The 26849-nt window shown below is 53.1% G+C and overlaps 1 protein-coding gene and 1 pseudogene across 6 annotated transcripts in view; both read left to right on the top strand.

The window, feature by feature from the left end:
• The first annotated feature begins 5760 nt into the window (after positions 1 to 5760).
• Positions 5761 to 26849, top strand: part of MMD2 (monocyte to macrophage differentiation associated 2) — a 63117-nt gene continuing 42028 nt past the window's right edge. The window contains exon 1 of one of the 6 annotated variants that reach the window (XM_044935800.2): positions 5761 to 7209. In XM_044935800.2, the coding sequence (XP_044791735.2) occupies positions 6502 to 7209 (708 nt within the window). In that variant the 5' untranslated portion in view covers positions 5761 to 6501. Of the gene's footprint in view, positions 7210 to 7260; positions 7789 to 26849 lie in introns of those variants that run through there. The other 5 variants (XM_044935801.2, XM_044935803.1, XM_044935805.2 and 2 more) reach the window with 5 other exon arrangements.
• LOC123331568 lies at positions 10622 to 12159 on the top strand (annotated as a pseudogene).

Here is a 26849-nt window from a genome sequence, read left to right as displayed (position 1 = left end):
GACACGACTGAGCGACTAACACACACACAAAAACCATCTTTGTATAATTTCATCCATATACATGTATATACAGCTACACACATATACACAATACATGTATATGCACATACATGTAAATGTATATACTACATATGTACACATGTGCACACATCTACACATACACACATGTATACATGTATATGCACATGTAATAATACATAGATAAGACACATGCTGGCTCCAAGGTGGCACAAAGGAAGAAGCTGTTTTCCTAAAAGCTCCCTCAGAGCCCTTTGATCTGAGTCTGGAAGAACAAATCGAGGCCTGCCAGGCAGATTAAGGCGGAAGGGCGTTCCGGGCAGAGGAAACGGTGTCCGTGTGGTCACAGAGCAGGAGAAAGCCATGTATGTTTGCAGGAGTTTAGAGTCACTTACTGTGATGGTGGGTGAGGCCCACCTTGAGCCCAGGCCTGGCAAGGACTCTGCTGGGCCCCTGAAGCCCAGTGGGGGAGGGCAGGTCCTGGGCCCCTGTTCTCACCCCCTCTCTGTAGCCGGCGGCAGTTGGGTGGGCCTGTGGGTTCTGCTTCAGGAAGCTTCCCTGAGTCCTCCCTCCACTCCATGGCCTGTGTGGCCCATGGAGGGTCTTAGCCTCCCCCACAAGGCCTGGATCTTTGCAGGGCCCTCAAGATACAGGTGACCAGAAGTGGCACGCTCTTGGGGTGCGACCCAGGCACACCGGGCGCCCCCCCGCCTCCAGGGAGGGCAGCACAGAGGCTAAGCCTTGGATCCGCCCTCCCTGGCTCTGCCTCCTGATCCCTCCTTTCTACGCTGTTTGACTTTGGGCACGGGACTGAACCTCTTTCTCCCTCAGTTCCCCCCTTTGGACAACAGGGAGGGAAATCTACCAAGGGATGCTGAAAGATGAAATGAGTGAATCTCTGCAAACCACACACCTTGTGGATAGTAAGTTCTCCGTTCACATCGGCTCATCCTGTAGTTCCCATTTTAGCCCTGAAATCAGGATGTGTCTTAGCATTCGATGACCTCTTTACTGGCAATAACAGCCAGACACTGGGAGCAGCCCAGGTGTCAGTCAACAGTGGAGTGCCCACACTAACCTCGGTACGCCCACACCCTGGGGAAGGGACTTGGTGATAAAAGGAACGAGTTACTGATCCATGAAGCAACTTGGATGAATCTCAAAGGCGTTACGCTAAAGATCAAAGGATATCAAAGGACATCAAAGGCATTATGTTGAATACAGACTGTATGTGAAGTTCTAGAACAGGCAAAACTAACCAGAAGAGTGGTTTTCCCTGGGGATGGGGTGGAGGTTACTGGCATATGAAGGATCTTTCTGGGGTTCTATGTCTTGAAAGAATTGGGCTTATGTATGTGTATGTTCTTGTCAAATACCCATGAATGTTTGCTCAAGATTTATATTTCATTCTTTGTAGATTTTCTCCTAAAAAAGGGCCGTAAACACATATTCAGCTCTAGTTAATGATATGTACCTTAGTGTCTATTATGACTCCAAGCTACTTTGAAATGCATTAAAAAAAAAAAAGATGGAATGATGTATGGATCGAGGCATAGATATGTGATGGGACCAAATGCTAGCCATGGATTCTGGGTGGTGTGTACATGCGTGTTCGCTGTACCATTCTCTGAACTCTGTATGCCTGGAAAAAGTTCATGATGCCACGCTGGCAAAATTAATTGCCAGCAATTTATCTTTCTGAGTGTTACCCAGAAGTGCACCTCACCTGGCTGGTGTCTTAGATTTGATGAAAATTGGTGTTGTCGATGAGAAGCTGGGTCTCAGCTGGGAATTGGGGGGAGGTGGTGACTTCTCTTCCTCCATTTCCACTTGCAGACATTCTTTATTTATTATTTATTTTTGGCTGTGCGGGGTCTTCATTGCTGATCGAGGGCCTCCCTAACCCTAACCCCTAGTTGCGGCGAGCAGGGGCTGCCCTCTGGTGCGGTCCAAGGGCTTCGCGTGGAGCATGGGCTCTAGAGCGCCCAGGCTCAGTAGCTGTGGCACCCGGGCTTCACGTGGCCTCACGGCATGTGGGAATCTTCCTGGACCAGGGGTCGAATCCGCGTCCCCTGCACTGGCAGGTGGACAGTTAACCACTGCACCACCAGGGAAGCCCTTGAAGACATGTGGATTCTGTCTTCCAGCGTCTCTGTTCTTTGCTCCCTCAGTTCCGCCGGGTGTCTCTGCCCTAAACGGCAGCTGGTCTCCTGTGAGCACCCCCGCTACGTCCTCTGTAGCCTGGAGAGGGCCGCGCGCCCACGCCCCTGCTTAAAACCCGTTGCCTCTCCAGTGCCCAGAGGGTGTTGTCCAGACCCGTCACCCAGGTTACCTCTGCACACGCCCTTCCCTCTGCCTGGAAGGCACTTCCTCCCTCGGCTGCCCCCGGTCCTCCCAGCTCACGTCCAGCCATGGAACAGCCTCAGCTGTGACGCCTTCCCCCAGCCTTGGCCCCCTCGAGGCAAAGCCGCTTCCTCTCTTCAGTCCCTGCACCCCCCAAGACCTCACCTGTGCTTTGGCTGTTGCTCTCCCCAGGCCTGCCTGCTCCATCCACCTGGTGCCTCAATCCGGGAGGCTGGGGGACTGAAAGAGAAATTCCAGAGACCAGCAGGGGGTTTGCTGTGAGGTCGCTGTGGGTTTACAACCTGGCTCCACCCTTCCTGTCGGTCCCCAGCCTCCTGTCCAAGCCGCAGCCGGTCGACTGAAGGGGAATCACTGTCCGACTGTTGAAAGGATCCATGGGATGATGTATGTGAAGAGTCAGGCAGGTGATAGGTACTCAGATTTATCACTTGGGCATCAGACAAATGGTTTGCGATCGCCACACCAGACCGCACGCTCTAGACGGCCAGGACTGTGCCTGCTTTTAGCTCCCAGACCCTGCTAGGAACATCGTAGGTGCTCATTCATATCTACCATTGGAGATGAACGTCACCAAGTGGGAGGGGTGTGCTGGGGGGGGGGCCCCAGGCAGAGACGGCCCCATGGCTGGGGGGGTGATCTGGGTGGTGGGGAATGTCAGGGCTCCAAGGAAGGGGGAAGAAGCATGGGTGGTTGGGCAGGCTTTATCTCGCCCACCTGCTTCGCGCTCTGCCCCTCCTAATCGCTGGGAACGCGCTGAGTGTGTGATCAACATCTGTTCAATAGTGCAGGGGCTCCAGGCTTACACGGACTCGGAGGTGATTTTCAGTCTAGCCATGTGGCTTAAGTTGGCTGAGCCTGCTTCCTCACTTGTAAACTAGAGAGATGATTCAGGGGAAACAGACTTTCCATAATCACATCAGGTCCAGGCTGCCTTTGTTCCCTGGTCATTGCACACGGTGGGTGCTGCTACCCCGATTCTACACGTGGGGGTGCTGAGGCTGGAACGCTAGCCCCCGGCCTTGAGTCCCAGGGAGGCCACTTCAGAGCTTCCCAGGCACTGTCGCCTGGCCCGGGGGGGTAGTGCTGGTGCCCGCTTTGGGGCTGGGGGACCGGAGGAGGAGCAGCAGTGAGGGAGGGGACCTCGCGAGCGGGGCTGCGGCCAGGCGAGGCTGAGCGGCTGGCCATCTCGGTCTGTGAGCTGCCACCGTGACGGGGCCCAGGTCCCATCTGGAGATGAGGCGTGTCGCCCAGTCCCAGGAGAGGTGAACCAGGCTTTGGTGACAAGCCGGGCCGAGCCTGGGACCGCAGAGCTAGCGGGAGGTGGGACTTCCCAGGTGGCGCTAGTGATAAAGAGCCGGCCTGCCAACACAGGAGACGTAAGAGACGCCGGTTTGATCCCCGGGTCGGGAAGATCCCCTGCAGAAGGAAATGGCAACCCACTCCAGTATTCTTGCCTGGAGAATCCCATGGACAGAGGAGCCTAGAGTCCATGGGGTTGCACGGAGTTGCACATGACTGAAGCAACTTAGCACACATGTGCGCGTGCGCATGCGCGCACCAAAGGGTCAGCAGCGAGCAGGGCTGGACTTCCCTTCGGGGCGGGGGTGGGGCAGACCTGGGCCCTTTGCCCCGAGGGCGGAGCCTGAGGCTTATCCACCAGCCCCTGCTGCCCCCGGAGCCCACCTATCTTCTTTCTCACGTGCGGCCCAGCCCTGACTCCTGTGCAGGAGTCAGGGCCTCGGTTGCTATAACAACTGGATCCCGGTGGTAAAAATAGTAACTTATTTTTTATTCAACTTCTCTTGCTCTTAGAGGAAAAGAAAATCCATTTCTAGGCTCGTGTTTCCTTACTGGGGGTCTTCTCTGGGGCCCTGCTTAGCCCACTGGCAAGACCTGCTTGAAGGTCAACCATACTGGGGGCCGGAAGGAGGCGAGTGGACCTGGAGCCGGGGGAGGCCCAAGCCCCTCTCTCTGAGCAACTCTGCTGGGCCTCTGGGGTTGTGGTTAGCAGCAGACACCCTGAGCCCGGCCTGGCTGTTCCAGAAAGTGGGGGACTCTCACCTTGAAAAGCCAGCAGGGGCGTTTTTTTGTTTTGGAAATTGAGGTGGAGGGCATTGGAGGAGGAGGTCTGGCTGGTGCCTGGGGACAGGTGTGTCCTGGTGCAGCTGACAGGCTGGGGGCAGAGGTTGGGGGTCAGAGCAATGGCGATGGAGGTCGTCAGCGAAAAATAGCCACGATGTGCAGGGTTTGGCCTTACCTGCCTCAGTTTGACTTTGGGCTCCTGGAGGTCTAACTCCTTGGAATGAGAGGTTCTGTGTGGGCAGTGAGCTCGGAGTCTGCAGAGCGGGGCTCCTCAGGCTGTGTGACCTGGGGAGGGTCCCCTGGTCCCTTTCAGCCTCACTTTCTCTGCTGTATACAAGGGGAAGAGGCGCTGGCCACCACCACCGTGAGCCCCGCCCTTCTTAACCATGAGACCCCGTAAAAACACATTTCCCATCCCAATGGGGACCCAGATGTGTACAAACAAAAGTTTTTTGAACGTGTGTGCAGGCTCAGTCCTGTCTGACTCTTTGCAACCCTATGGATCATAGCCCACCTTGATCCTCTGTACGTGAGAGTTTCCTGGCAAGAATACAAGATCCTCCTCCAGGGGGATCTCCCAACTCAGGGATCGAACCTGTGTCTCCTGCTTTGGCAGATGGATTCTTTACCGCTGAACCATCGGGGAAGGCCCTTCTTGAACGTTGCCTGTTCCTATTGTGTCTCTTAAACTTCGCTTTCTTTTTAATTGCTGCTCACCATCCTGAGGTTGACTCCATGATCATCTCGTGTTGTGTGGTCCCACGGAACCTTCCATGATGTTGGCAGTGGTCTGATATGGTAGCCCCTTGAAATACGACTGTAATCTGGGAACCGCATTTTCAATTTTATTTGATTTTCACACAGTGTAAGATGTAAACAGCTGCATGAGGCTGGTGGCCGCTGTATTGGAAGTCACAGCCTTAGCAGGTCCAGAGAGCAAGTCAAACCCACGGGGCTCCTCCCAGCCCAGCCCTCCTGGACCCTCCTTACCGGCTGGACCCTCAGCCCTGCCAGACCCTGTGGCCCGCACATCTGTCCCTTGGCCTTCATGCTTGGCATGCTTGGCTTCATCCCTTGGCACTCGTGCCAACCTTGACCTCAAGCTCACCTGGCCAAAACCCCATTCATGATCTCCGGGCTTCCTGTCGCTCCCCCTCTGGTCTCCTCCAACTCCTTTCCCCGCCCCCCTCCCTGTGCTGTGCTGTGCTTAGTCGCTCAGTCGTATCCGACTCTTTGCGACCCCATGGACTGCAGCCCACCAGGCTCCTCTGTCCATGGGGATTTTCCAGACAAGAATACTGGAGTGGGTTGCTATGCCCTCCTCCAGGGGATCCTCCCAACCCATGGACAGAACCCAGGTCTCCCACATGGCAGGCGGATTCTTTACCACCTGAGCCAACAGGGAAGCTAGGTGGCATCAATACCCACCCATCAGGGCCAGCCAGAAACCCAGGGGCCATCCCCCACTTCTAATCCTCCATCAGCAGGGTCTGGTGGATTTGACCTCATCAGCACTCCCAGATCCCTTCCCTTGTCCATCCCGCCCCACCAGCCCCGCTGTGGCCTCTGAACGCATATACCTGCAACCTTTTGGTCCTTACTCATTCCAGGTGTGTGCTCAGCGTCTGGAACCCAGAAATGAATTTGATGGAGTCCCTTTGTCTTTCTCCTTCTTGTTCCAGCTACCTTGGGGCAGAGGACGTGGGTAGGATTATTCTCTGACGGTGTAGTAAGGTCTCAAATAAAGCTGGTTATAAAAAGTAGCAAGGAGCTGGGGCTTGGGAAGGGAGGGGAGGAGGGAGAGGTGTGTGGGTGCGAAGGGATGGCCTGTCCTTCTATTTGGGGACTTGTCCTTCCCTGTCGAAGGCTGGCCTGCCTTCCAGCAGCCCCTCAGGGTGTCACCTCTTCCAGTAGGGGGTTTCATAGAGCCCATCACCCAAGTTAAGGGCCTCTAAAGGAGAAAGCTGCATTTTATACAGACTAGAGGTGGAGGTGGGCAGATCCTGGGTACCTGGAATCTGGCGACCAAATGTCCAGATGCTTGCGCCCCTGTCTCGGGATCACGAGGGTCCCCAGAATCATAGCCTCTGGGAGTTGGGGGGGTTCCCCAGAGACTGCGGCCATCCCCTTGGGGCCGTCAAGCCTCGAAGGGGCGTCAAGGCGGTGGGGGGTCGCGAGCTACAAGTACCCTCTGGGGTCGGGCTCGCGAGGGGCTGCAGGGCAGGCTCGCCTGCAGGCTCCACACGCCTTGCAGCCCAGCCCCGGCCGGGGCGGGGGGCGGGAAACAGTAAGGCGAGGGCAGCGTGGCTCCGTCTAACAGGCCGTCTTCTGGCTGGAAGAACTACGGGAGGAGGGGGCCCGGGGAGTGAGGGGGAAGGGGCTGCATTCGGAAGCCCCCCGGGGCCCCCCACCCCTCCTCCAGGGCCCCCGCCCCACAGCGAGGCCGGGAGGGGGCCGCCCCGCGCGGGGAGGGGGCCGGGGCCGCGGGGACTCAGGCGATTGGCCCGGAGCCCCCCCGCCCCGCCCGCCACCATCTGCTCGGGATTTGGCGTCGGCGGCTCCCGGCTCAGCTCCAGCTCGGCTCCGCGCGCCCCCGGCCGCCCCCGCCCCGCGCCCGCCGACCTGCTGCTCCTGCCCCGCGGCCTCTCCGAGTTGCCGCGGTCGGAGCCCCCGGCTGGAGGCCGATGGAACCGCCGCGATGTTCGCCCCGCGGCTCCTGGATTTTCAGAAGACCAAGTACGCGAGGTGAGTGGCGGGCGCGCGCGGGCGCGGGGGCGCGGGTCCGGCTACCCGCACGGCCAGCGCGCCCCCCGCCGCCTCGAGAATTCGGGGTGACCAATGGACCCTGTCCCCGGGCCGGAAGAACCCGGACGCGAGACGTCGCGGTCTTTGTGAGCTCCGCGCCCTGGACTCGGGAGGCGCGCGGGTTCCCAGCGCCTCAGACACACTTAGCGGGATGCCCTGGGGCCAGTCGCTTCACCTCTCGGAACCTTGATTTCCAGTTCTGCAAGGCGGGGATAACGAGCGTCCCCACCCCTGGGGCCCCCCCGCGATGGTTAAGTGAGCCGATCCCTTGAAAGCACTTTGCACGGGCTCAGTCGCTACCTGGAGCTTTTGTTAATGATAAAAGGCATTGGCCAGTATCGCCCCTGTCCCCCCTGCCCACACTGTCCCCGCGCCACCCCTTCCCCCCAGCCACCCCTGTCTCCCCTGACCACCCCTGTCCCCCCGATCACCCTGTCCTCCTTGACCACCACTGTCCCCCCTGACTGGCCCTGTCCCCTCACCACCCCTGACCGTCCTCACAGCAAGCCGGACGAATGGGTAAGTGCTCTTTTCAGGTGGGTAAACTGAGGCTCAGGGCCAGGACCTGTGCATCTTGGCCTTTTCATAATATGAAATCCGTGGTCCCTCCTGAGCCTTGGTTTCCTCTTCTAAAGTGGTGATTTCAGATTGCTGAGTGGAAGCCAAGGTCCTGTGGCTCAGATTCCCAATTAAGGGGCCGGGGGAGGGGAGGGAATATTAAATGGCTCTAAGATTTTGGGAGGGTGGGCTTGCCTGCAAGCTGGATGGAAACCCTTTTCTAGGGTTGCCCCTTGGCCCGCAGGGGTCTCGGGGGAAGACAGGCCGCTCTGGGCATGCAGCCCCAGCTTCTTCCTCCTGCCCGGGGGGAGCCTGATGTGGGAGAGGACACGCGGCCTGCCCTGCCCCCGCCCTCCCCCCACGCCCCCGCCTCCGGGGGTGGAGGAGGCAGGCGGTGAGTTGAGCTGGGTGGGCGTCATTTTTGCTGCGGCACAGCACGGCTCATTGTCTCCCAGCAGGTGTTGAGGGCCCCTGGTCCACGACGGCTCCGCGAGTTCCCGTCAGAGGGAGCATAACTTGGCCCTAGAGGCCGGCCTGAGCAGGGCTGGGGGCAGGGACAGTGGGCCCTTTCCCCCTCAGTCTCATCTAGGTTTCCCCTGGAGGGAGACATGTTGTGTCTCCTTCATAAAGTTGGGGAGTCTCGCTGGGAAGGGGATACTAGTGGGAATTCCTGTGGAGTTTCTCTTGGGACGAAGGTGAGAGGGGCTGGCTGCACAGATCTGTGAGGTCTCCTCCGGTGTGGACACTCGGACTTTCTTAGGCTTTTCTCAAGGGTCCGGTGTGCTCGTATGAGATGTAAGTTGGTGGAGTGTTCACTCAAAGGGAAGGGGGATGCCCAGAACTGGAGGCTACACATGCAGACACTGGGGGAAGGAGCTCTGTCCCACACCCACTGTGTGATCTTGGGTAGGTGTCTCAACCTCTCTGGACCTCTGCTGGTTAATCTGTAAGACAAGGGGGTTGGTGTAAATGATGGCTAGATTTAGGCACTGGTGCTGCCCTCTCTCTTACTGGAATAGAGCTCCAGCTGGGCTGAGGGCTGGACCGTGAGCTCTTTCTTTCATGCTGGGACTGATGACTCTTCTCTGGGTAATGAGCCCAGTGAGGAGACAGAGTGCATCGATTATTTCTGTTCTTTTCCTCCTGGTGCGGCCCTTTTTACCGTCCAGTCCACATATTAGGGTCATAATCAAGGCTTTGTGATCGAGTGAATTTAGAAGTATAACCGAGTTCTCTCCAGTAGAGATATCGTACAAATCATAGAGGTAGTTTTAAATTTCCTAGTGGTCATTCAGTTTAATATGTAGCTTATGTCCCAACTCAGTGTCATAAAAAGGTAAAAAGAAACAGGTGAAGTTAATTATGAGAATATATTTTAGTTAACTCTATCCAAAGGACGTTCAATATGTAATCAATATAAACAAATTATTCAAGTGCTCAGTAACCACACACAGGTGGTCATTGACTACCATATTGAACAGGACAAGACCATCCTCCAGGGTAAGATATGGATGTTAATCCATTCAGGCTGCCATAATAAAGTACCATATATTGGGTGCCTTATAAACAGCAGAAAATTATTCCTCACAGTTCTAGAGGTTGGAGGTCTGAGGTCATGGTGCCAGCATGGTCTGGGTCTGGTGAAGGCCCTCTTCCAAGTTTCAGACTACTGATCTCTTCATATGTTAGAAAGACACGGGGCCAGCTCTTTGGCCTCTTCAGATAAGGGCACTAATTCCATTCATGAAGGTTCCACCCTCATGATCTAATCATGTCTCAAGTGTTCTACCTCCAAATGCCATTACATGGGGGCTTGGATTTCAACATGTGAATTTTTTTGGAGGCAGGAACACAAACATCCAGTTCTTAACAGTGCTTTTAGTTAAATGCTGTGTGACATTGCAAAAGATGCTTTCCCTCTCTGAGCCTCTGTTTCTCAGTGGCTGGTTGGACCAGTTGATCTTTAAGGTTCTAAACTCAAGTCCTTGAATGATTTATCTACATCCAGAAACACACTTATTGCAGAGCTATAGGAATTAAAGACAGGGCGCAGAGCTCGGTGAATTGACCAATGAAGCAGAACAGAGAGCCCAGAAGCAGATTCATGCATATAAAGGCATTTGGCTTTTGACAGAGGCAGCATTGCTGATCAGGCAGGGATGGTTTAGTGAATCAATGGTACTGAGACAGTTAACCAGATGGAAACAAGAAAACTGGAGCCCTACCTCACACCTTACAGAAAAAGCATTTGTAGATGGATTACAGATTAACAAGTGGAGGATTTCCCTGGTGGCCCAAGCTGAGACTCTACACTCCCAATGCAGGGGATGGGGGTTCCATTGCTGGTCAGGGAACTAGATCCCACGTGCCAAAAACAAAAGTTTGGTGCCGCAATGACGATCTGCTGCTGCTGATAAGTCGCTTCAGTTGTGCCCGACTCTGTGCGACCCCATAGATGGCAGCCTACCAGGCTCCCCTGTCCCTGGGATTCTCCAGGCAAGAACACTGGAGTGGGTTGCCATTTCCTTCTCCAATGCAGGAAAGTGAAAAGTGAAAGTGAAGTCGCTCAGTCCTGTCCGACCCTTTGCGACCCCATGGACTGCAGGCCTACCAGGCTCCTCCGTCCATGGGATTTTCCAGGCAAGAGTACTAGAGTGGGGTGCCATCGCCTTCTCCGAATGACGATCTAGCACAGCCCCGATCCTCCCTCCAAAAATATATATAGGACTTGGCTGCGGGCGGAAGAGGAGCGCACGCCCCAGCCCTGCCTGGTCCTTTCTGTCTCCCGGTGGGAATGGAAACGTCTACCCCACGTGCCGCAAGCCAGCTCGCGCCTGCGCTCCACCGCGCGCCTTCCTTCTCGGAGTCGAGGCAGGTGTCATCGTGAGATGAGCTCGCCTGAATGGTGGCAACCAGTCAAGGAAACTGTGGGGAAAATTTTGAGTCCCTGGACCTCTAAGAACTTGCTAAAAAGCAGCCATGGTGGCAAATGCTGTTTGGGCAGGAATCTGAACCTTCAGCCAAAAATGTAGAGTGTGGCAACCCAGCTGTTAATTGGAGATGTCATTTGGTGAAGGACAAGGAAGCCATGTGTGCTGCGGTCCATGGGGTCACAAAGAGTTGGACACGACTGAGCGACTGAACAACAACTGGATAGTGTGTGGTTTTCATATTCCAGAAGGTGGGAAAGTTGGCTGCGACGGCTTTGGGAGGTGGGTTTCTTCCTTTTCAGCTTGTGAACCATACTGGGTCCATCAGAGTGGACTGGCAGCAGGTAGAGAAGGACACGGGAAAAAGCCAAGGAGCAGCTGCAGATCTGCAAGAACAACGGGACACCTACACAGAAAGAGAGAAGAAAGAAAGTCACTTAGTTGTGTCGGACTCTTTGTGACCCCATAGACTGTAGTCCACCAGGCTCCTCTGTCCATGAAAATTTCCAGGCAAGAATACTGCAGTGGTTGCCATTTCCTTTGCCGGGGTATCTTCCCAACCCAGGGATAGAACCTAGGCCTCCCATGTCGCGGGTGGACTTTACCGACTGAGCCACCAGGGAAGCTGCAGGTCAAGAGCAAAGCAGAGGAGCTGGTGTTGTTTGTGAAGAAGAGTGTTCTAGCGACTGGTGGATTTTTTGGAGGCTTTCTGCTTGGCAGGGCGTCCTAAAGAGGATGACTTCACTTCCATTTTTCCTGTTTTTTCGTGCCAGCAGCCTCTTGACTCCACCCTAGTCTAGCACATCTCTCCTTCTCTTCTCCTGTGGCTTCCTACCTGCCACGGTGTATCTGAATGGCTTCCGTAGGCATCTGTTGGTTCACCTGGATAATGACCCTACTGTGAGCTTGACCACAGCTGGACAGACAGTACACATGACCTTCTCTAGCTCACTTCCCCTGGACTAGTCTGTAGGTCAGCAAGAATATTCCTTTCTCCCCTACGGAAGACACTGACCAGAACATGGTACAAGGTGGCCCTCTGTGGAGGATGAGTGGGCCCTCAAAGGCTGTCCCAAACTTGATTTGGAAAAGAAAGAACAAGCTTGTAAGATACTGTATGTTCTGCGTGGAAAGGAACTGAATGCATTTGCCTTTAAGCATGAAAAAACATTTACAAATGAATAATTTTTTAAAAACATTGAACCTTTTGAAAACTTAAAACAGTATCTTTGGGCCATCATGCTAGGGAGAGATTTCTGAAGGCACAGAGGTGCCCAAACTATAAAAGGTGGATAAACTCAACTACAATAGAAAAGTTTACATGTTTATTCGCCAAAAACAAACAAACAAAAAAGCCAAGAAAAGAAGAGAAGACAAGCCACACACTTGGAGGACTTATTAGCAGCACGTTTAACCAACAAGTAATTAATACCAGAATCAGGAATTCCATGGTGGTCCAGTGGTTCAAGGGCTTCCCTGGTGGCTCAGTGGTAGAGAATCCACCTGCCACTGCAGGAGACACAGGAGACTTGGGTTTGATCCTGGGTCAGAAAGGTCCCCTGGAGAAAGAAATGACAACACACTCCAATATTCTTGCCTGGGAAATCCCGTGGACAGAGGAGCCTGGCGGGCCACTGTCCATGGGGTCGCAAAAGAGTCAAACACGTGTTAGCGACGAAAACCACCACCACCGCAGTGAGTAGGACTACACGCTTTCACTGTCGTGGCCTGGGTGCAGTTCCTGTTTGGAGCTAAAATCCCACAAGCCACACAGCATGACCAAAAAAGTTTAATATCCAGAATCTATAAAGAACTGCAATAAGGAAAAGACAACCCAATACAAAACGGGAAAAGAGAGTCATTTCCGGAAGGGAGAACACAGATGAGCAGCAAGCAGGTGAAAAACTGCTCACTTGTATTGGTGATCAAGGAAATGCAAAGTAAGAATCCTCGGGATGCTGTGCTCGTATTCAGTATGTTGAAAGTCTGATGAAACTATTATAATTGCTTTGGAAAACAGAAATTATTATGTGAACCTGGGCACAGCCATTCTCGTCTGGGTGTCTGCCCTAGAGAAACTCTGCGCGCGTGTGCACCGGGGAAGGTGGCCCAGAAACTTCTCAGCAGCATTGTTCGTGGTAAGCAAGACCTGGAGGCAGCCCAGAGGTCCGTGCTGATTGAACAGGGTGGCCTTGTACACTGGAATAGTAATCCTGCAATGAAAACGAACTCCAGTTCCAAAGAGTGTATGGATAGATCGCACGGATGTGTTGAACGATAGCAAAACTTGGAAGAAAGCATGACTCCAATCATGTAACACTTGAAACCCTGCAAACCAGCTGTGTGGTTTAGGAATGCAGAGAAAGGCATGCAAAAAGTGAGAAAGTGATGATTACAAGGTCAGGTTAGTGGTCATCTCTAAGGGAGGGAAGGAAAGATACACAGGGTGCTTCTGGGTCTTGGTAATTCTTTTTTAAAAATATTTTTATTTATTTTTGGCTGCGCTGGTCTTCGTTGCCAAGTGGGGGCTTCTCTCTAGTTGTGTATGGGCCTCTCATCGTGATGGCTTCTCTTGTTGTAGAGCATGGGCTCTAGGGCTCAGTAATTGTGGTGCGTGGGCTTAGTTGCTCCACAGCTTGTGAGATCTTCCCAGACCAGGTTTGAACCTGTGACCCCTGCATTGGCAGGTGGCTTCTTAATTGTTGGACCACCAGGGAAGTCCAGGGTCTTGAGAATAAAAATAAATTCGGTTCTGTGTCCTGGAAGGCAACAAGGTCTCACATTTCCTGGGCGAGCCCCATGAGGCCACACCTCACTGCCGGGAGACTGGGGAGTGAAGTCCCATCTGTCTGTCTGTGCCCAGAACAACACCTGGCACCTGAGTAGTTACCAGTCAGAATCTGTCGCATGGATCCTGGCTGTGTGACTTTAGTTGATTGAATCAAGCTGTGCAGACACCAGTGTCCTCTTTGGCTTAATGCAGTGTGACCTTAAACGGGGCGGGGGCGGGGGTCATTATAAAATAGCAGTATAGTTATAGATGTAGCTCATGCTCCTTGGAGAAAAGTTTTTAAATCCTGGGAAGTAGGTATAAAAATGAAAGCAGCAGACCCTCAATCCCATGGTCCCGAGATAATCACTTTTAAATGTGTTGATTTTTCTTCTATAGATAGCCTACAGCTAGCACTGTATCCTGATTTTTAAAAATTGACTTGCTATACTCCCTTCTTCGTCTTTCCTAACTGCTTGCAGCCGCAGTTCGATGTGGGCTTTTGCGTGTGTCCCAGCTCGCTATCACACCCTGCTTTATTTCATTATTTCCCTCTGTGGGACACTCAGGTTGTTTTCTGAGTTCTGCTTCTGGGCAGTCACGCTCCGGGAGCGTCTCTGCAGTGCACACTCGATCCTTTGTCCATTCAGGGTGTTGCCCTGGTCACCAGGTCAATGTGAGGATCGCCGACTGCCCAGACGACAGTGACCAGGCTGGGGACCCCCACCCCCTTCACAGTGCAGGTCCTGCCGTGGTGTTTGGAGTTGCTCCTAAGGTCAGAGACAGGTTCTCACTCATTCCACGGCTGCATCCTGGGGAAGGAGGAGGGGCCAGGGGCCGGTGCTGTGACCCTGCCCTCCTCTCTGCTCCTTCTCACGGGCAGGGGGCTTTTTCCTGAGTCCCGCTTTCCCCTTTGTAAGGGAGGTTGACGGGAGGCGGTGGTGATGCTCGTGCTGGCCGTGGGAGGCCTTCTGTAGGTTTAGTCCTGTCTTGCTGCCTGCTGCTGCTACTGCTAAGTCGCTTCAGTCGTGTGCGACCCCATAGACGGCAGCCCACCAGGCTCCCCCATCCCTGGGATTCTCCAGGCAAGAACACTGGAGTGGGTTGCCATTTCCTTCTCCAATGCAGGAAAGTGAAAAGTGAAAGGGAAGTTGCTCAGTCGTGTCCGACTCTTCACGACCCCATGGACTGCAGCCTACCAGGCTCCTCCGTCCATGGGATTTTCCAGGCAAGAGTACCGGAGTGGGGTGCCATTGCCTTCTCCATCTTGCTGCCTGAAGTCCCTTCAAAGCTACTTAGTCCTGCTCCAGCCGGGACTCTGAATTGTGGAGGTCACAGGTTTCCTAAACCTTGGCGGTCCTTAAGGTGATTAAGATGAGGTACGTGACGCAGCTGGTGACGAGGTACCTGGCCTACAGTTGGTGCTCTGGAGCATGGCTATTTATGTCATGGTTACTCTGATCCAGGGTGTCTCTTTCCAGAGAAGCTCTGAGGCAGTTTGTACAAAACAAGTTTCTGAAGATCCAGGGGCTGTCAGAGAAACCCTTCCATCTTGGCAAAGCTTTCTGTGACTTCAGCAGTTGTCTGGGTGGATGGAGAAGAGGTGGGTGGGGAGGGGAGGTTCATGGTTGCTTCTGTCTTGCTGGACTAACCTGGGGACAGGGCTTCATGGAGTAGAGGGAGGTGACCCATACTTAAAAAAAAAAATGATTTATTTATTTGGCTGCACCAGGTTGCTTGTTTAAATTTTATTTCTTTATTTTCGACTGCACTGGGTCTTAATCGCTGCGAGCGGGCTTTCTTAGTTGTGTTGAGCAGGGGCGTCTCTTGCTGCGGAGCATGGGCTCTAGGCTCGAGGGCTTCAGCAGTTGTGGCCCAAGGGCTTCGTAGGTGCGATGCATGTGAAATCTTTCCAGCCCAGAGATCGAACCCGGATCCCCTGTGCTGGCAGGCTGATTCTTATCCACTGGACCACCAGGGAAGTCCTGCTCCAGGTTTTAGTCGCAACACTCAAGATCTTTGACCTTAGTCGCGGTAAGCAGAACCTTTTTAGTTGTAGCATTCGAACTCCTAAACTCTTAGTTTCGGCAAGTGGAATCTAGTTTCCTGACCAGGGGTCGAACCCAGGCCCCCTGTGTTGGGAGCACCAAGGAAGTCCCGACCCTCGGTTTCTGTACATCATCTCCTCTGACCCTTGGCCGTCCTGGGAGTGGCCGCAGTTTTCATACCTGCCTGAGTTGCCTGAGGTCGTAGCGCGGGCAGTGGGGTTCACGCCTGGGTTCGCCTGGCCTCTGCTCTGCCCTTCTGCCTCCTGTGCAAGCCTGAGGGGGGACAGCAGTCGCCAGCACCAACAGCTGCAGGGTGAGCATCTCACGTGGGATTTTACAGGATCATCTGCTCCCTGCCGGATGCAGGGAATAGAATTCCGAGTCCTCCCCACTGCCCACACCCTGGCAGGACCTGGCAGGGCTCCCAGAACACACCATTGTCGGCCTCCTTCATTCATTCACTGACGGGCCCGCCCCCAACGCTGTGGAGCCGGAGCGGTGTCCCCGAGAAGCCCACTTGCTCTGTGTCTGGATATCTCAAGTTAAGAGTCAAGCTGACAAGCGTCTCGACAAAACGGGTTCTGTCCTCCTTTCAACAGCTGTACTTCTATAGAGACAGAACTGACCACTGTAAAACGGTGGCCTTCATATGATTGAAGACTGGCTAGTTTCAAAGACAGCTTAAGGTGGGGGACTTGCCTGGTGGCCCAGGGGCTAAGAATGCCTGCTCCCAGTGCAGGGGCACAGGTTTGATCCTTGGGCTGGGAACTGAGGTCCCATGGGGCATGGCCAAGAAAATACACAGAAAGACAGCTGAATGTAGTTAACTTTCACACGCATTTTTGGCATTCGTTGCTGGGCAGCCTTGCTCGGATGAGTAACGAAGACACGCACAGTTTATTATGTATGTCACATGATTTATTTTTATTGACTTCATCACAGCAGAATCATTTTTTATAGTCAAGATTTTCACTTATTTTGGGGTTTTATTAACAGTAATAATCTAAAGGTGCTCTGTTCAGGGCTGTAGGCCTAGCCACATGTGGCTTATTTAGAAGTAAATCTTGGGACTTCCCTGGCCATCCATTGGTTAAAACTCCATGCTCCCAGTGCATGGGGCACCAGATCGAACTAAGACCCCACATGCTTTGTGGCCAAAGACAAAAAGTAAATCTAAATTCATTAAGGTAAAACAAAGTTAACAAGCTAGTTCCTTAGTCGCACCAGCCACATTTCAAACGCTCCATAGTCACAAGGGGCCAGCAGCCGCTCTAGGGGACAACACGGACATTTAACATTTCCATCACTGCAGAAATTCCTCTGGGAGAACACTGGCCTAAAAGGCTCAAGTGGAAAATGTAATTAAAAGACTCCACAAATGTAAATTAAAGCAAATGTCAGAAACTGAAACAGTTTATATGACTCAATTCTAAAGTATTCAGAAATTCCTATTAAATTGAAAAGGCAAAATTCAATTAAGATGGGTGAGTATAACATTTTAAAGTCAAACAGTATTTAAGTTAAAGCTGAGATATTTCATTTGAGTTTTTGGAAAATGTAATTGAAACCCATCTCATGAAAATGAGACTGCTCACGCCTCAAGTCCAATGTCCAGCTCGTTGCCAACATGAGGACTAGATGGGGATCAGGCTTATGGTTGCCAAGGGGAGCAGGAAGGAGAGGAGTGGGCTGAGAATTTGGGGCTGGTAGACGCCAACTACCATACAGAGAATGGATAAAAAGGTCCCATCGTGTAGCACAGGAAACTATCCAGGATCCAGGGATAAACCATCATGTGAATGTCAGAGTGAAAGTCGCTCAGTCGTGTCCGACTCTTTGTGACCCCGGGGACTGTACAGTCCATGGAATTCTCCAGGCCAGAATATTGGCGTGGGTAGCCTTTCCCTTCTCCAGGGGATCTTCCCAACCCAGGGATTGAACCAGGGTCTCCTGCACTGCAGGTGGATTCTTTACCATCTGAGCCAGCAGGGAAGCCCCTGGACCACCATGGAAAAGAATTTTATTTGTGTGTTTTGGCAGTGCTGAGTCTTCATTGCTCCCTGTGGGCTTTCTGTATTTGCGGCCAGCAGGGGCTACTCGAGTTGCTGTCCGAGGGCCTCTCATGGGCTCTGGAGCTCAGGCTCAGTGGCCCACGGGCTCAGTTGCCCCGTGACACGTGGAAGCAAGCTTCACAGACCGGGGTCGAACCCGTCCCCTGCCCTGGCAGGTGGATTCTGAACCACTGGCCCACCAGGGAAGTCAGAAAGGAATATTAAAAAATAATGTGTATATTAATATGTATAAAACCAAATCACTTTGCTGCACAGCAGAGATGGGCACAGCGTTGTAAATCAACTGTGCTTCCATGAAAAAAAGAACAGGACTTGTGTCTTATGCCAGTTGCCTCTGGTCCTGCTCACGTGGAAGTTCAGGAGTGATACGAACGCATTAGCATTTCGTGTGTCCATCAGCTGCCACGCACACCTCCTGGGAATTCCAGGGTGATTCACGAGTGTCTTTGAAACCTGGAACCGAAACGGGAAGAGGGGCAAACTGGATGCTGGAGGCTGCTGCCTTGAGAGGAAGGCTTCCGAGGATGAATCGAGGTCCTCCCTCGGTACCCACCCGGGTGGTGGGTTAGTTCCAGGACTCCCTCGACTCCCAGCGTCCACGGATGCGCCTCTATCCTTGGGCTCCGCATCTGTAGATTGAACCAGCTGCCGGTTGCTAGTGGTTTCCGCCTGCGGCTGGTGGATCCCTGAGATGTGTAACCTCTGGTGGGGAGGGCCGACTGGGGTTTGTCTTTCTCTTACCCAGATCTTCCTGCTGCTCACATCCTCCTTGTTCCCAGGGCCACACGTGGCGTCATCCACAAAGCTCCACGGCATTTGGATGTAATCGTTTTTTGTTATTGTGGTAAAATATGCATAATGTAAAGTTTACCATTTCAGCCATTTCAAAAATGTGTATTTTACTTATTTGGCTGTGCTGGGTCTTAGTTGCAGCATGTGGAATCTAGCTCCCTGACCAGGGATCAAACCTGGGCCCCCTGCACTGGGAGCTTGGACTCTTAGCCACAGGATCACCAGGGAAGTCCCTGTCATTTGCAGACTCTTTTATGATAGCAGTTCTGACTGGTGTGAGGTGGTATCTCATCGTAGTATCTTCCTTTCTAAGGCTGAATGACATTCCATTGTGTGGATCTGTACCCATGTTTTGCGCAAAGGACACAGGACGGGAGATGTGACGACGTACTTGTCTGAGGCCTGCCAGTATTGTTCACAAAGCGGACGTCCAGGGTCACAGCTCACACTGCTGACGATGAGTGCTGGATCCCCCATGACCAAGGCGCTCGATGTCTCGTTAACAGAGTAGCCTGTGTTTGTGTGAGCAGGGCCCCCTTAACCCTGACCTGCAGCACACTCCAGAGATCCATTGCCTTGGCGTCAGCTAGAACTCGTTAGAAATCCACTGCAAGCCTGTGGAATCAGAATCTTCATCGTCATAAGATCCTTCAGTGGTCAGGTGTGCATGAAAGTTGGAGAAGCAACAGATCTAAAGGACATGGTTAGGGACAGAGGCCCTCCTGTTCAAGGGTGGTGCTGCCTGAACACAGCTCTAATGGGATTACTGTTACTGTTGTTCAGTCTCTGAGTCACGTCTGACTTTGCAACCCCATGATCTGCAGCACGCCAGGCTTCATGTCTTCCATCTCCCGGAGTTTGCTCAAGTTGTGTCCATCAAGTCGGTGATGCCATCCAACCATCTCATCCTCTGTTGTCCCCTTCTCCTCCCGCCTTCAATTTTTCCCAGCATCAGGGTCTTTTCCAATGAGTCAGCTCTTTGCATCAGGTGACCAAAGTATTGGACTTTCAGCTTCAACATCAGTCCTTCCAATGAATATTCAGGGTTGATTTCCTTTAGGATGGACTCATTTGATCTCCTTGCAGTCGGAGGGACTCTCAAGAGTCTTCTCCAACACCACAGTTCAAAAGCATCAATTCTTCGGCGCTCAGCCTTTTTTATGGTCCAGCTCTCACATCCTGATAGGATTGTTAGAGTAGGACGGTAGAGCCCTTACTGCCATCCTTCCCTTGTGCCCAGGACAGACATCACTAATCGATCATGGAATTCAAAATTGTCCTTCCCACTGAGCAGAGGGAGCTTCAGGTTCCTCAACCCAGCGCCCTTGACCAACAGAGAAGCAGATCAGGGACGTGGCCAGGTAGGTGCAAGAGGAAGTGTGGATCGAGGGCTTCCCTGGTGGCTCCGTGGTTAAGAACCCACCTGCCAGGGCAGGAGATATGGATTTCCTGGTCTGGGAAGATCCCACCAGTCACAGAGCAAGTAAGCCATGCGTCACAGCTATTGAGCCTGCGCTCTCGAGTACGGGAACCACAACTACCGACTGGTGAGCGCTAGAGCCCGTGCTCCGCAACGAGACAGGAGAAGCCACCCCAGTGAGGAGCCTGTGGATCGCAACCAAAAGTAGCCCCGCTCTCCGCAACTAGAGAAAGCCTGTGCAACAGCGAAGACCCAGTACAGCCAAAAAAAAAAAAAAAAAGTGGATTGAGATTTGGGTAAATTAATTCCCAGTGTCCCAGACTGCCTCTCTGCCTCTGTTTTTTTCATGTTAATTGCCGCCACAGTAAAGACCTGCACCATTTCCCAAGCGTTTTGTATGTTCCAGGCTCTGCTTCCAGTACTGTGTGGATTGATTCTTACCCATCCCGGACCCTGCCAGATCAGTGTCCTTGGCCGACTTACAGATGAGGTGCCGGGGAGGCTGGGCCGGTGGCCAGGGAGAGGGGCGGCCAGCTCTAACCCAGCTCCGTCTAAACTCAAGTCTGAGCTTTTGCCAAGCCCTCCCTCCAGGGATCCCCAAGCCGCCAGAGCTCCCGGCTGAGGCCCAGACCCCTGCGGCCCCCTCCCTGGGGGTCCTGGGGACCCCTAGGCAGATGAGTAGAAGGGCCACTGGAGTTGAGCCCAGAGTGCTGGCTTGGTTCAGTGTCACTGTGGACAGTGTTCTCTGTGACTAAGTGAAAATGCAAGAGTGAAAGTGTTAGTTGCTCAGTCGTGTCCCGCTCTTTGTGACCCCATGGCCTGTAGCCCGTCAGGCCCCTCTGTCAGTGGGATTCTCCAGACAAGAATACTGGTGTGGGTTGCCATTCCCTTCTCCAGGGGAGCTTCCCAACCCAGGGATCGAACCTGAGCCTCCAGAATTGCAGGCAGATTCTTTACCATCTGAGCCACCAGGGAATCCTTGACTAAGTGAAGTCACTTCTTAAACAGCAGAGCATCTGAGCTTGCTGCAGACTTTGGTGCGTTCAGGGCTCCGTGGGGCCTGGAGCTGGAGGCCCGGTGCCCACAGAGGCCTCGGCCCCTCTCCAGGGGTTTTCCCTGTTCTCCACTTTCCCACCGTCTCCCTCCGTCACCCTGGACTCTGTTGGTCCCCCCGCCTCCTCACAGTTTCTGCTCTCTCGTAACCTCAGCTCTCCACCTCGCTGCTTGCAGCCTCCATCCTGTTATGTATTGGACTTGCTCCCTCGGCTGTCTCCCCACGAGCTTGGGGGAGGTGGAGAATGTCGTTGTGTCCTCTCGTTACCTGGGAGTGAATGGCACACAGTAAGTGCAGCAAGTCCCCAGCAGATTGAGTTCTGTTCCAAGAATGCATTCATGAGTCCAATTTGTTTGTAAGTCCGACAAAGTTAGCCTAGGTACCCAGCTAACACAGTACTGTACTGTAGTAGGTTTATAATACTTTTCACACAGATAATACATAAACACACACACAAAAAGAAAACATTTTAAATGTTATAGAACAGTAACTTGAAAAGTCCAGCAGTCCAGTACAACAGCTGGCATACAGGGGCGGGCGTCGGGTCAACAGGTGAGAAGAGTTACTGACCGGAGAAGTGAGAGGAGGTGAGAGATGGTAGAGCTGAAGGATCGCCCGCAGTAGGAGACGTGGGGCGTGCTGCAGGTTCCCTCACACCTGACGTTGATGGCATACTCCGGTTCCTTGCTGGATTAATTTTATCTACCCTCTTGAAAAAAAGAAAGATCCAGTGATGTCTGGGTAGTAGCACGTTTGCATCTTTGGAAGTTTGCAACTTGGGACTTACTGTACTTGAGAAACAGAAAGTAGAATTTCACCTTGGTGGCTTCTGGCCTCAGACCTCCTGCGTGTGCCTCGGGGGGCCCCTCCAGTGAATGGCTGTGTGATCTTGGGCATGTGCACCTGGCCTCTCTGTGCCTTGGTTTCCTCTTCTGAGAGATGGGGAATAATGGTAGTACTAATCTCATAGGGTCAATTGAGTCTCTGAACATCAGTGTCCTCATCTGTAAAATGAACAAAATAATCAAGCCTCATTGAGACGTTTGGAAGACTAAATGCCGCCCTCGGCCCGTGCTTGGCCCGCATCCGGCATGCAGTGAATGCTCTCGTGGTGTGTCGTCCGTCTTGGTCCCATCGCTCCCCTGCTGAGGGCTCTTGGGCTGGTCCCTTAGCTTCCCCGAGACTCAGGTCCTCCATCACTGCATGAGGTGTGGGCCTGGCACATACACTTATCAGCAGGTGGAGTGTGTCCCTCTGGCCACAGACTGGACAGTGAACAACCCTGAATGAAGTAGAGTCCTTAGAGTCACTCCAGGAGTGACTCGTCTTTGGACCAGGTCCCTGCACCCTCAGGTCCTGCTTTTCAGGGAACCTGAGCTGCAAAGCTGTGATCCTCAGGCCTGGGTAGGGGGCTCTGCCTTTGGGCTCCCTTCTTCCACCCGATGGTGAAGTTCCCCGTCCTCCCAGAATGTCCAGCTGAAGGAGTCATCAGGGGCGTGAGGGCATCTGGACTGGGGGTTGTCAGGATGCCTCTGAGTCTCTGCCATGTGAGCAGATAGCAGATATCACCACCCAGAAGGCAGGAGCCCTGGGGATTCTGCGGCTGTTTTTTTAATCTATCAATCAATCATCTGTGCAGCGTGTGGGATCCTTGTTCCCTGACCAGGGATTGAACTTGTGCCCCCTGCATTAGAAGCTCAGAGTCTTAACCACTGGACTGCCAGGGAAGTCCCTCTGACTTTGATAATTACTGCTGGGGTTGAAGTCTTTAGTTGGGGGTGGGGCAGGAGACGGAGGGGCGAGAGGGTGGGTCTGCCACGTGTGTTGGCGGACCATGGAGAGGACAACCAGGAACATGTTCCCTGCCCTCAACGTGGACACGTAGCTGCACCACACAGCTGCACCTGTGTTTCATTTGTTCATAAATTCAGCAATAATCGCGGTGCGTGGCGAGGTGCTGGGCGCTGTCCTGGTTGCTAGGGATACAGGACTGACCAAGACAAACTCCCTGACCTCGTGGAGCTCACGTCCTGGTGTGAGAAACAGACAGCAGACGGATAACTATGTGATGGGATTTCGCCAGACAAGGATGTGAGGTGCAGGGTGCATTGAAATTAAAATGGACCTAATGATGCTTCCCTCGTAGGACTGTTTGGAGTAAATGTATGTAAACCTGCATACAGGGGGTGCGCGTTAAGCGCTGGACTGGTTCCGCAGGGACGGGGTGCTTGCTGCGGGGCCGGGCGCCCCGGGGAGCTGTCCTTTCAGCACCAGCAGGTCTCAGCTCGGTGCCCTGTGCCTGCAGACCTGAGCTGACAGACGTGCACGGGGTCCTGGGAAGTGACAGTTGTCTGGAGACTCCACGCCAGCGGCAGTGCAGACTCGCACCTCAGATTCATCCGGACGCAGCCCCCCCGCACCTCCAGGTTTCTCCCAAGCCCTCGTCTCAGGCAGGGGACAGCATGGCAGGTCTTGTGTCTTTGGCCACCATTCCCCAGCCAGACCGCAAACTCGTTGGAGCAGGGGTGGGTTGGGGGCTATTCAGATCCTCCGTTTTGTCCCGTGAGGGGCCAGCACGGTCTGGCGTGTGGTGGGCGTGACTGACTTGTCCACTGGTTGGGCACCCACAGTGCGCTAGTTGGTTCACTGACTCACCTGAAACCTTGTTTGAGGACCAAGGCTGGGGCAGGAAAATGAACCCCGTGCAAAGCTTGCCCCCTCCCCTTCTGAAGCTCATAGTTTAGGGGAGGGCTTGGTCTGCTCATAGTATGTGAACAAATGCATAATTGAGATATTGATATGTATGCTGGAAATGTAGGTATGGTTTCTGCTTGAGTGCCTGGGTGAGCAGGGGTTTGAGGGTGACTTCGGGCCTTTTGGTTATAAGTAAGAGAAGTCTCAGTTTAAACTGGCTTAAGAGAGAGAAAGAAAGTGGTGGAGGGTGAGGAGGGAGGGAGGAGGAAGGAGAAAAAGGAGGAGGGAAAAGAAGGGAAAGCAGGTTGATCTTCGGAAACGAAAAGGTTGTAGGTTCAGGTCCAGCTGGATCCAGAGTCTCCAAGGGGACCGGGCTGCCTCTGTCCGTCCCTGGGGTCTGTCCCCGCTGGCCTCTTATTCTCTGGACTGCTCACAGCCCTTGTGGGTGGAGAGCATCCTGCAGACTCCTCCAGGAGCACCACGGCCCTGCAACTGAGTCTTCTTGTCCTGGCTTGGATTTCACGCCCATTCTCGGACCTGTCGCTGATGAAAAGTGGGGGGCTTCTTGGGACCCCCAAGGGACCAGGGCTGCCGAAGCTCACTGAGAAGGGCTACTCGACTGGCTACAGGAGGGTTCCTTGCTGATATCCCTCCTTGGCCCCAAAGCCTGCAGTGTGTATTTGCTCAGTCCCAGGGCACTGTCTTATGAAATGAGATTTTAAAAAATGAACCCTGGCCTTGAAAAGGAAGGGCATTCTGATACAGGCTGTGCCATGAATGAACCTTGAGGTCACTCTGCTACTAAACGGAATGAACAGGACACTGTTGTTGCCTTCTGCTAATAAGCTGACAAACAAAAAGACACGCCCTGTGCGATTCCACCCACACGAAGTCCTTAGAGTCATAAGCGTCACGGAGACAGGAAGTGGAAGGCAGGGTGCCAGGGGCAGGGAGTGGGAGGGCAGTCAGTGGTTCGTGCAGTCAGAACCTTAGTTTGGGAGGATGGAAAGGTTCTGGAGGTGGACTGCTGTGATGTTCGTGCAGCAATATGAACATGCTTATGCTGCAGAAGGACGCCCTTCAAAATGGTTAAAATGGTGAATTTTCTGTTGTGTCTTACCACAGTTAGAAAATTTATGAAAAGTAAAGCTCAGTTGAAAATGGTGTCATATGCAGGTCGTTTATTAAATGTGAGAAGAAAAAAAGGAACATTGGCCTTAATGCAGTATCATTTATTTATTTTTCAAAAAAATCGATGTTGAATTTGTTACAGTGTTGCTTCAGTTTTCTGTCTTGGTTTTTTCGGCCTGGAGGCATGCAGTATCTTAGCTCCCCCACCAGGGATGGAACCCACAATCCCTGCCCTGGAAGGCGAAGTCCCAGGAAGTCCCTGACGCAGTATTGTTTAGTGAGGCCCACAGACTTCCCCGGTTGCACATCAGTGTTTCAGTGACCGCTTCCCAGCAGCAGGATGCCCGTCCTGCCATTGTGGTGTTTTAACCTTGACCCTTGCGCCTGAGCACACACGCAACCTTGACCCTTGGTTCAGCTGGAATCCACCAGGTTGCTCTCTGTAGAGTTACCATTTCCTTCCATGATGAATACCATTGCAGAGGGAGGGGGAGTGCTTGAGAGTCTGCACACATTCCGTTCCTCCTATTATGAAAACTTCCATTCAAAAAGTAGAGAGAATAGTTATGATGGACCCCATAGCCTAACTAAAATTTACTAATTAACGGACGACTCGCCACCCTTGCTGCATCGCTTTGCTTTTTCTCTGTGGACAGTTGAAGGCAAACCCCTGGTGATGTTACTGTTTCAGTCCATGTCTCTAACTGGTGAGGGTTACTTCCGTGACCACAAGGCCCCCAGCACACCGACAGCGTGGGCACTGCCCCCGGCACCGTTGAGCCCTAGCACAGCTGAGGAACTGAACTGTATCTTTTATTTAGTTTGAGTGAGTTCTTGTTGACTTGGCCACACATGGCCTGTGGCTGCCACAGTGGCCCACACAGCTGTAGAGGCTTATTATATTCAGGATCGACGTTCTTGGCAAGACAGGTGAGAAACGTCGCTTTGCGTCTCCCAAGGAGGCAGGGGATGCCTGGCTGCCCTGTCTCTGGGGATGCTGGGGTTTATCTCGGGGCCAGCGAGGTGATGCTGGGTTCCCTGGATTGGACCATCCCATTGCTTAGCAACCTCTCATCAACCTTCTCTGCATATGTTGGTCACCCTTGCCTGAATCAATGCTTTCATTAGGGGTTGCAGTTTTGTGATTTTTCAGGAGCCTCTCTTCAGGAAAAAAGACCCTCACTTCAAACACCTCTGCACTCAAAGTGTATCAAAGTGGTGAGATCTTTGTTATTATCTAAGACAAAACCGAGCCTTCATTTCTTTTGAAGAAAGGCCTCGGGGGGAAGGAATGAATCAGTCCCTTTCTGAAGTGGAGACGTTCTCAGGCTGTGTGGATGATATTGCAGGCTCTGTGAAGCCCCTGGGCTTGTGTGCAGTGTGTGTGTGTGTGTATGCAGGTCGTGTGCCCATACCTGTCTGCATGTGGGTGTGTGCGCACGCACATAGGTGCATTTTGCTCCAGAAAGGTGTAGGTCTCTGGGGGAAGCTGTTTCTCCCTGAAGGCAGCTGCTTTGCTCAGCAGTTGGTGCCTGAATCCTGGTCGTAAGGGATGGAGTTGGCTGGGAACCAGCTTCAGGGGGAGGGGACAGCCCAGGGCCCTCTGCTTTGGAATTTCCATGGCTCCACACAGGATGGTATCCTGGACACTTGGGCATGGGTAGGGCTGGGCTAAGCCAGGGCCAGTGGTGCTGTGTTGGCGGGGATGGGGCGTGCTCAGGCCTCTGCCTGTTCCACAGGCCCGGGAGTGGCCCCTCCTTTCACAGGGACTAGTATGAGCGGGGAGAAAACGATTTTCTGTGACAGGATCTGCCATCCCAGGATGCCCCTGTGGTTCTGGTGGGAGGCTGGTGCAGCCTACCCGTTGGAAGGTGGCTGCCCCCATCTCTGGAGTTAGGTTTGCTTTTGCCACTTAAGGTGAGCCCAGGGCGGCAACAGGTCCCCTGAGGCTGATGGGGGTGGAGTAGGGGGAGATATTTGTTGAGTTTCTTTTTATGTAAATATTTATTTACTTATTTTGGCTGTGCCGGGTCTCAATTGCAGCATGTGGGATCTCGTTCCCTGACCAGGGATCACACCTGGGCCCCCTGCATTGGGAGCCTGCAGTCTTA

Source organism: Bubalus bubalis, chromosome 24, assembly GCF_019923935.1.
Source record: "Bubalus bubalis isolate 160015118507 breed Murrah chromosome 24, NDDB_SH_1, whole genome shotgun sequence".
NCBI lineage: Eukaryota > Metazoa > Chordata > Mammalia > Artiodactyla > Bovidae > Bubalus > Bubalus bubalis.
The sequence above is the reverse complement of the archived record's forward strand: the minus strand, read 5'-3'. Positions and strand labels throughout refer to the sequence as shown.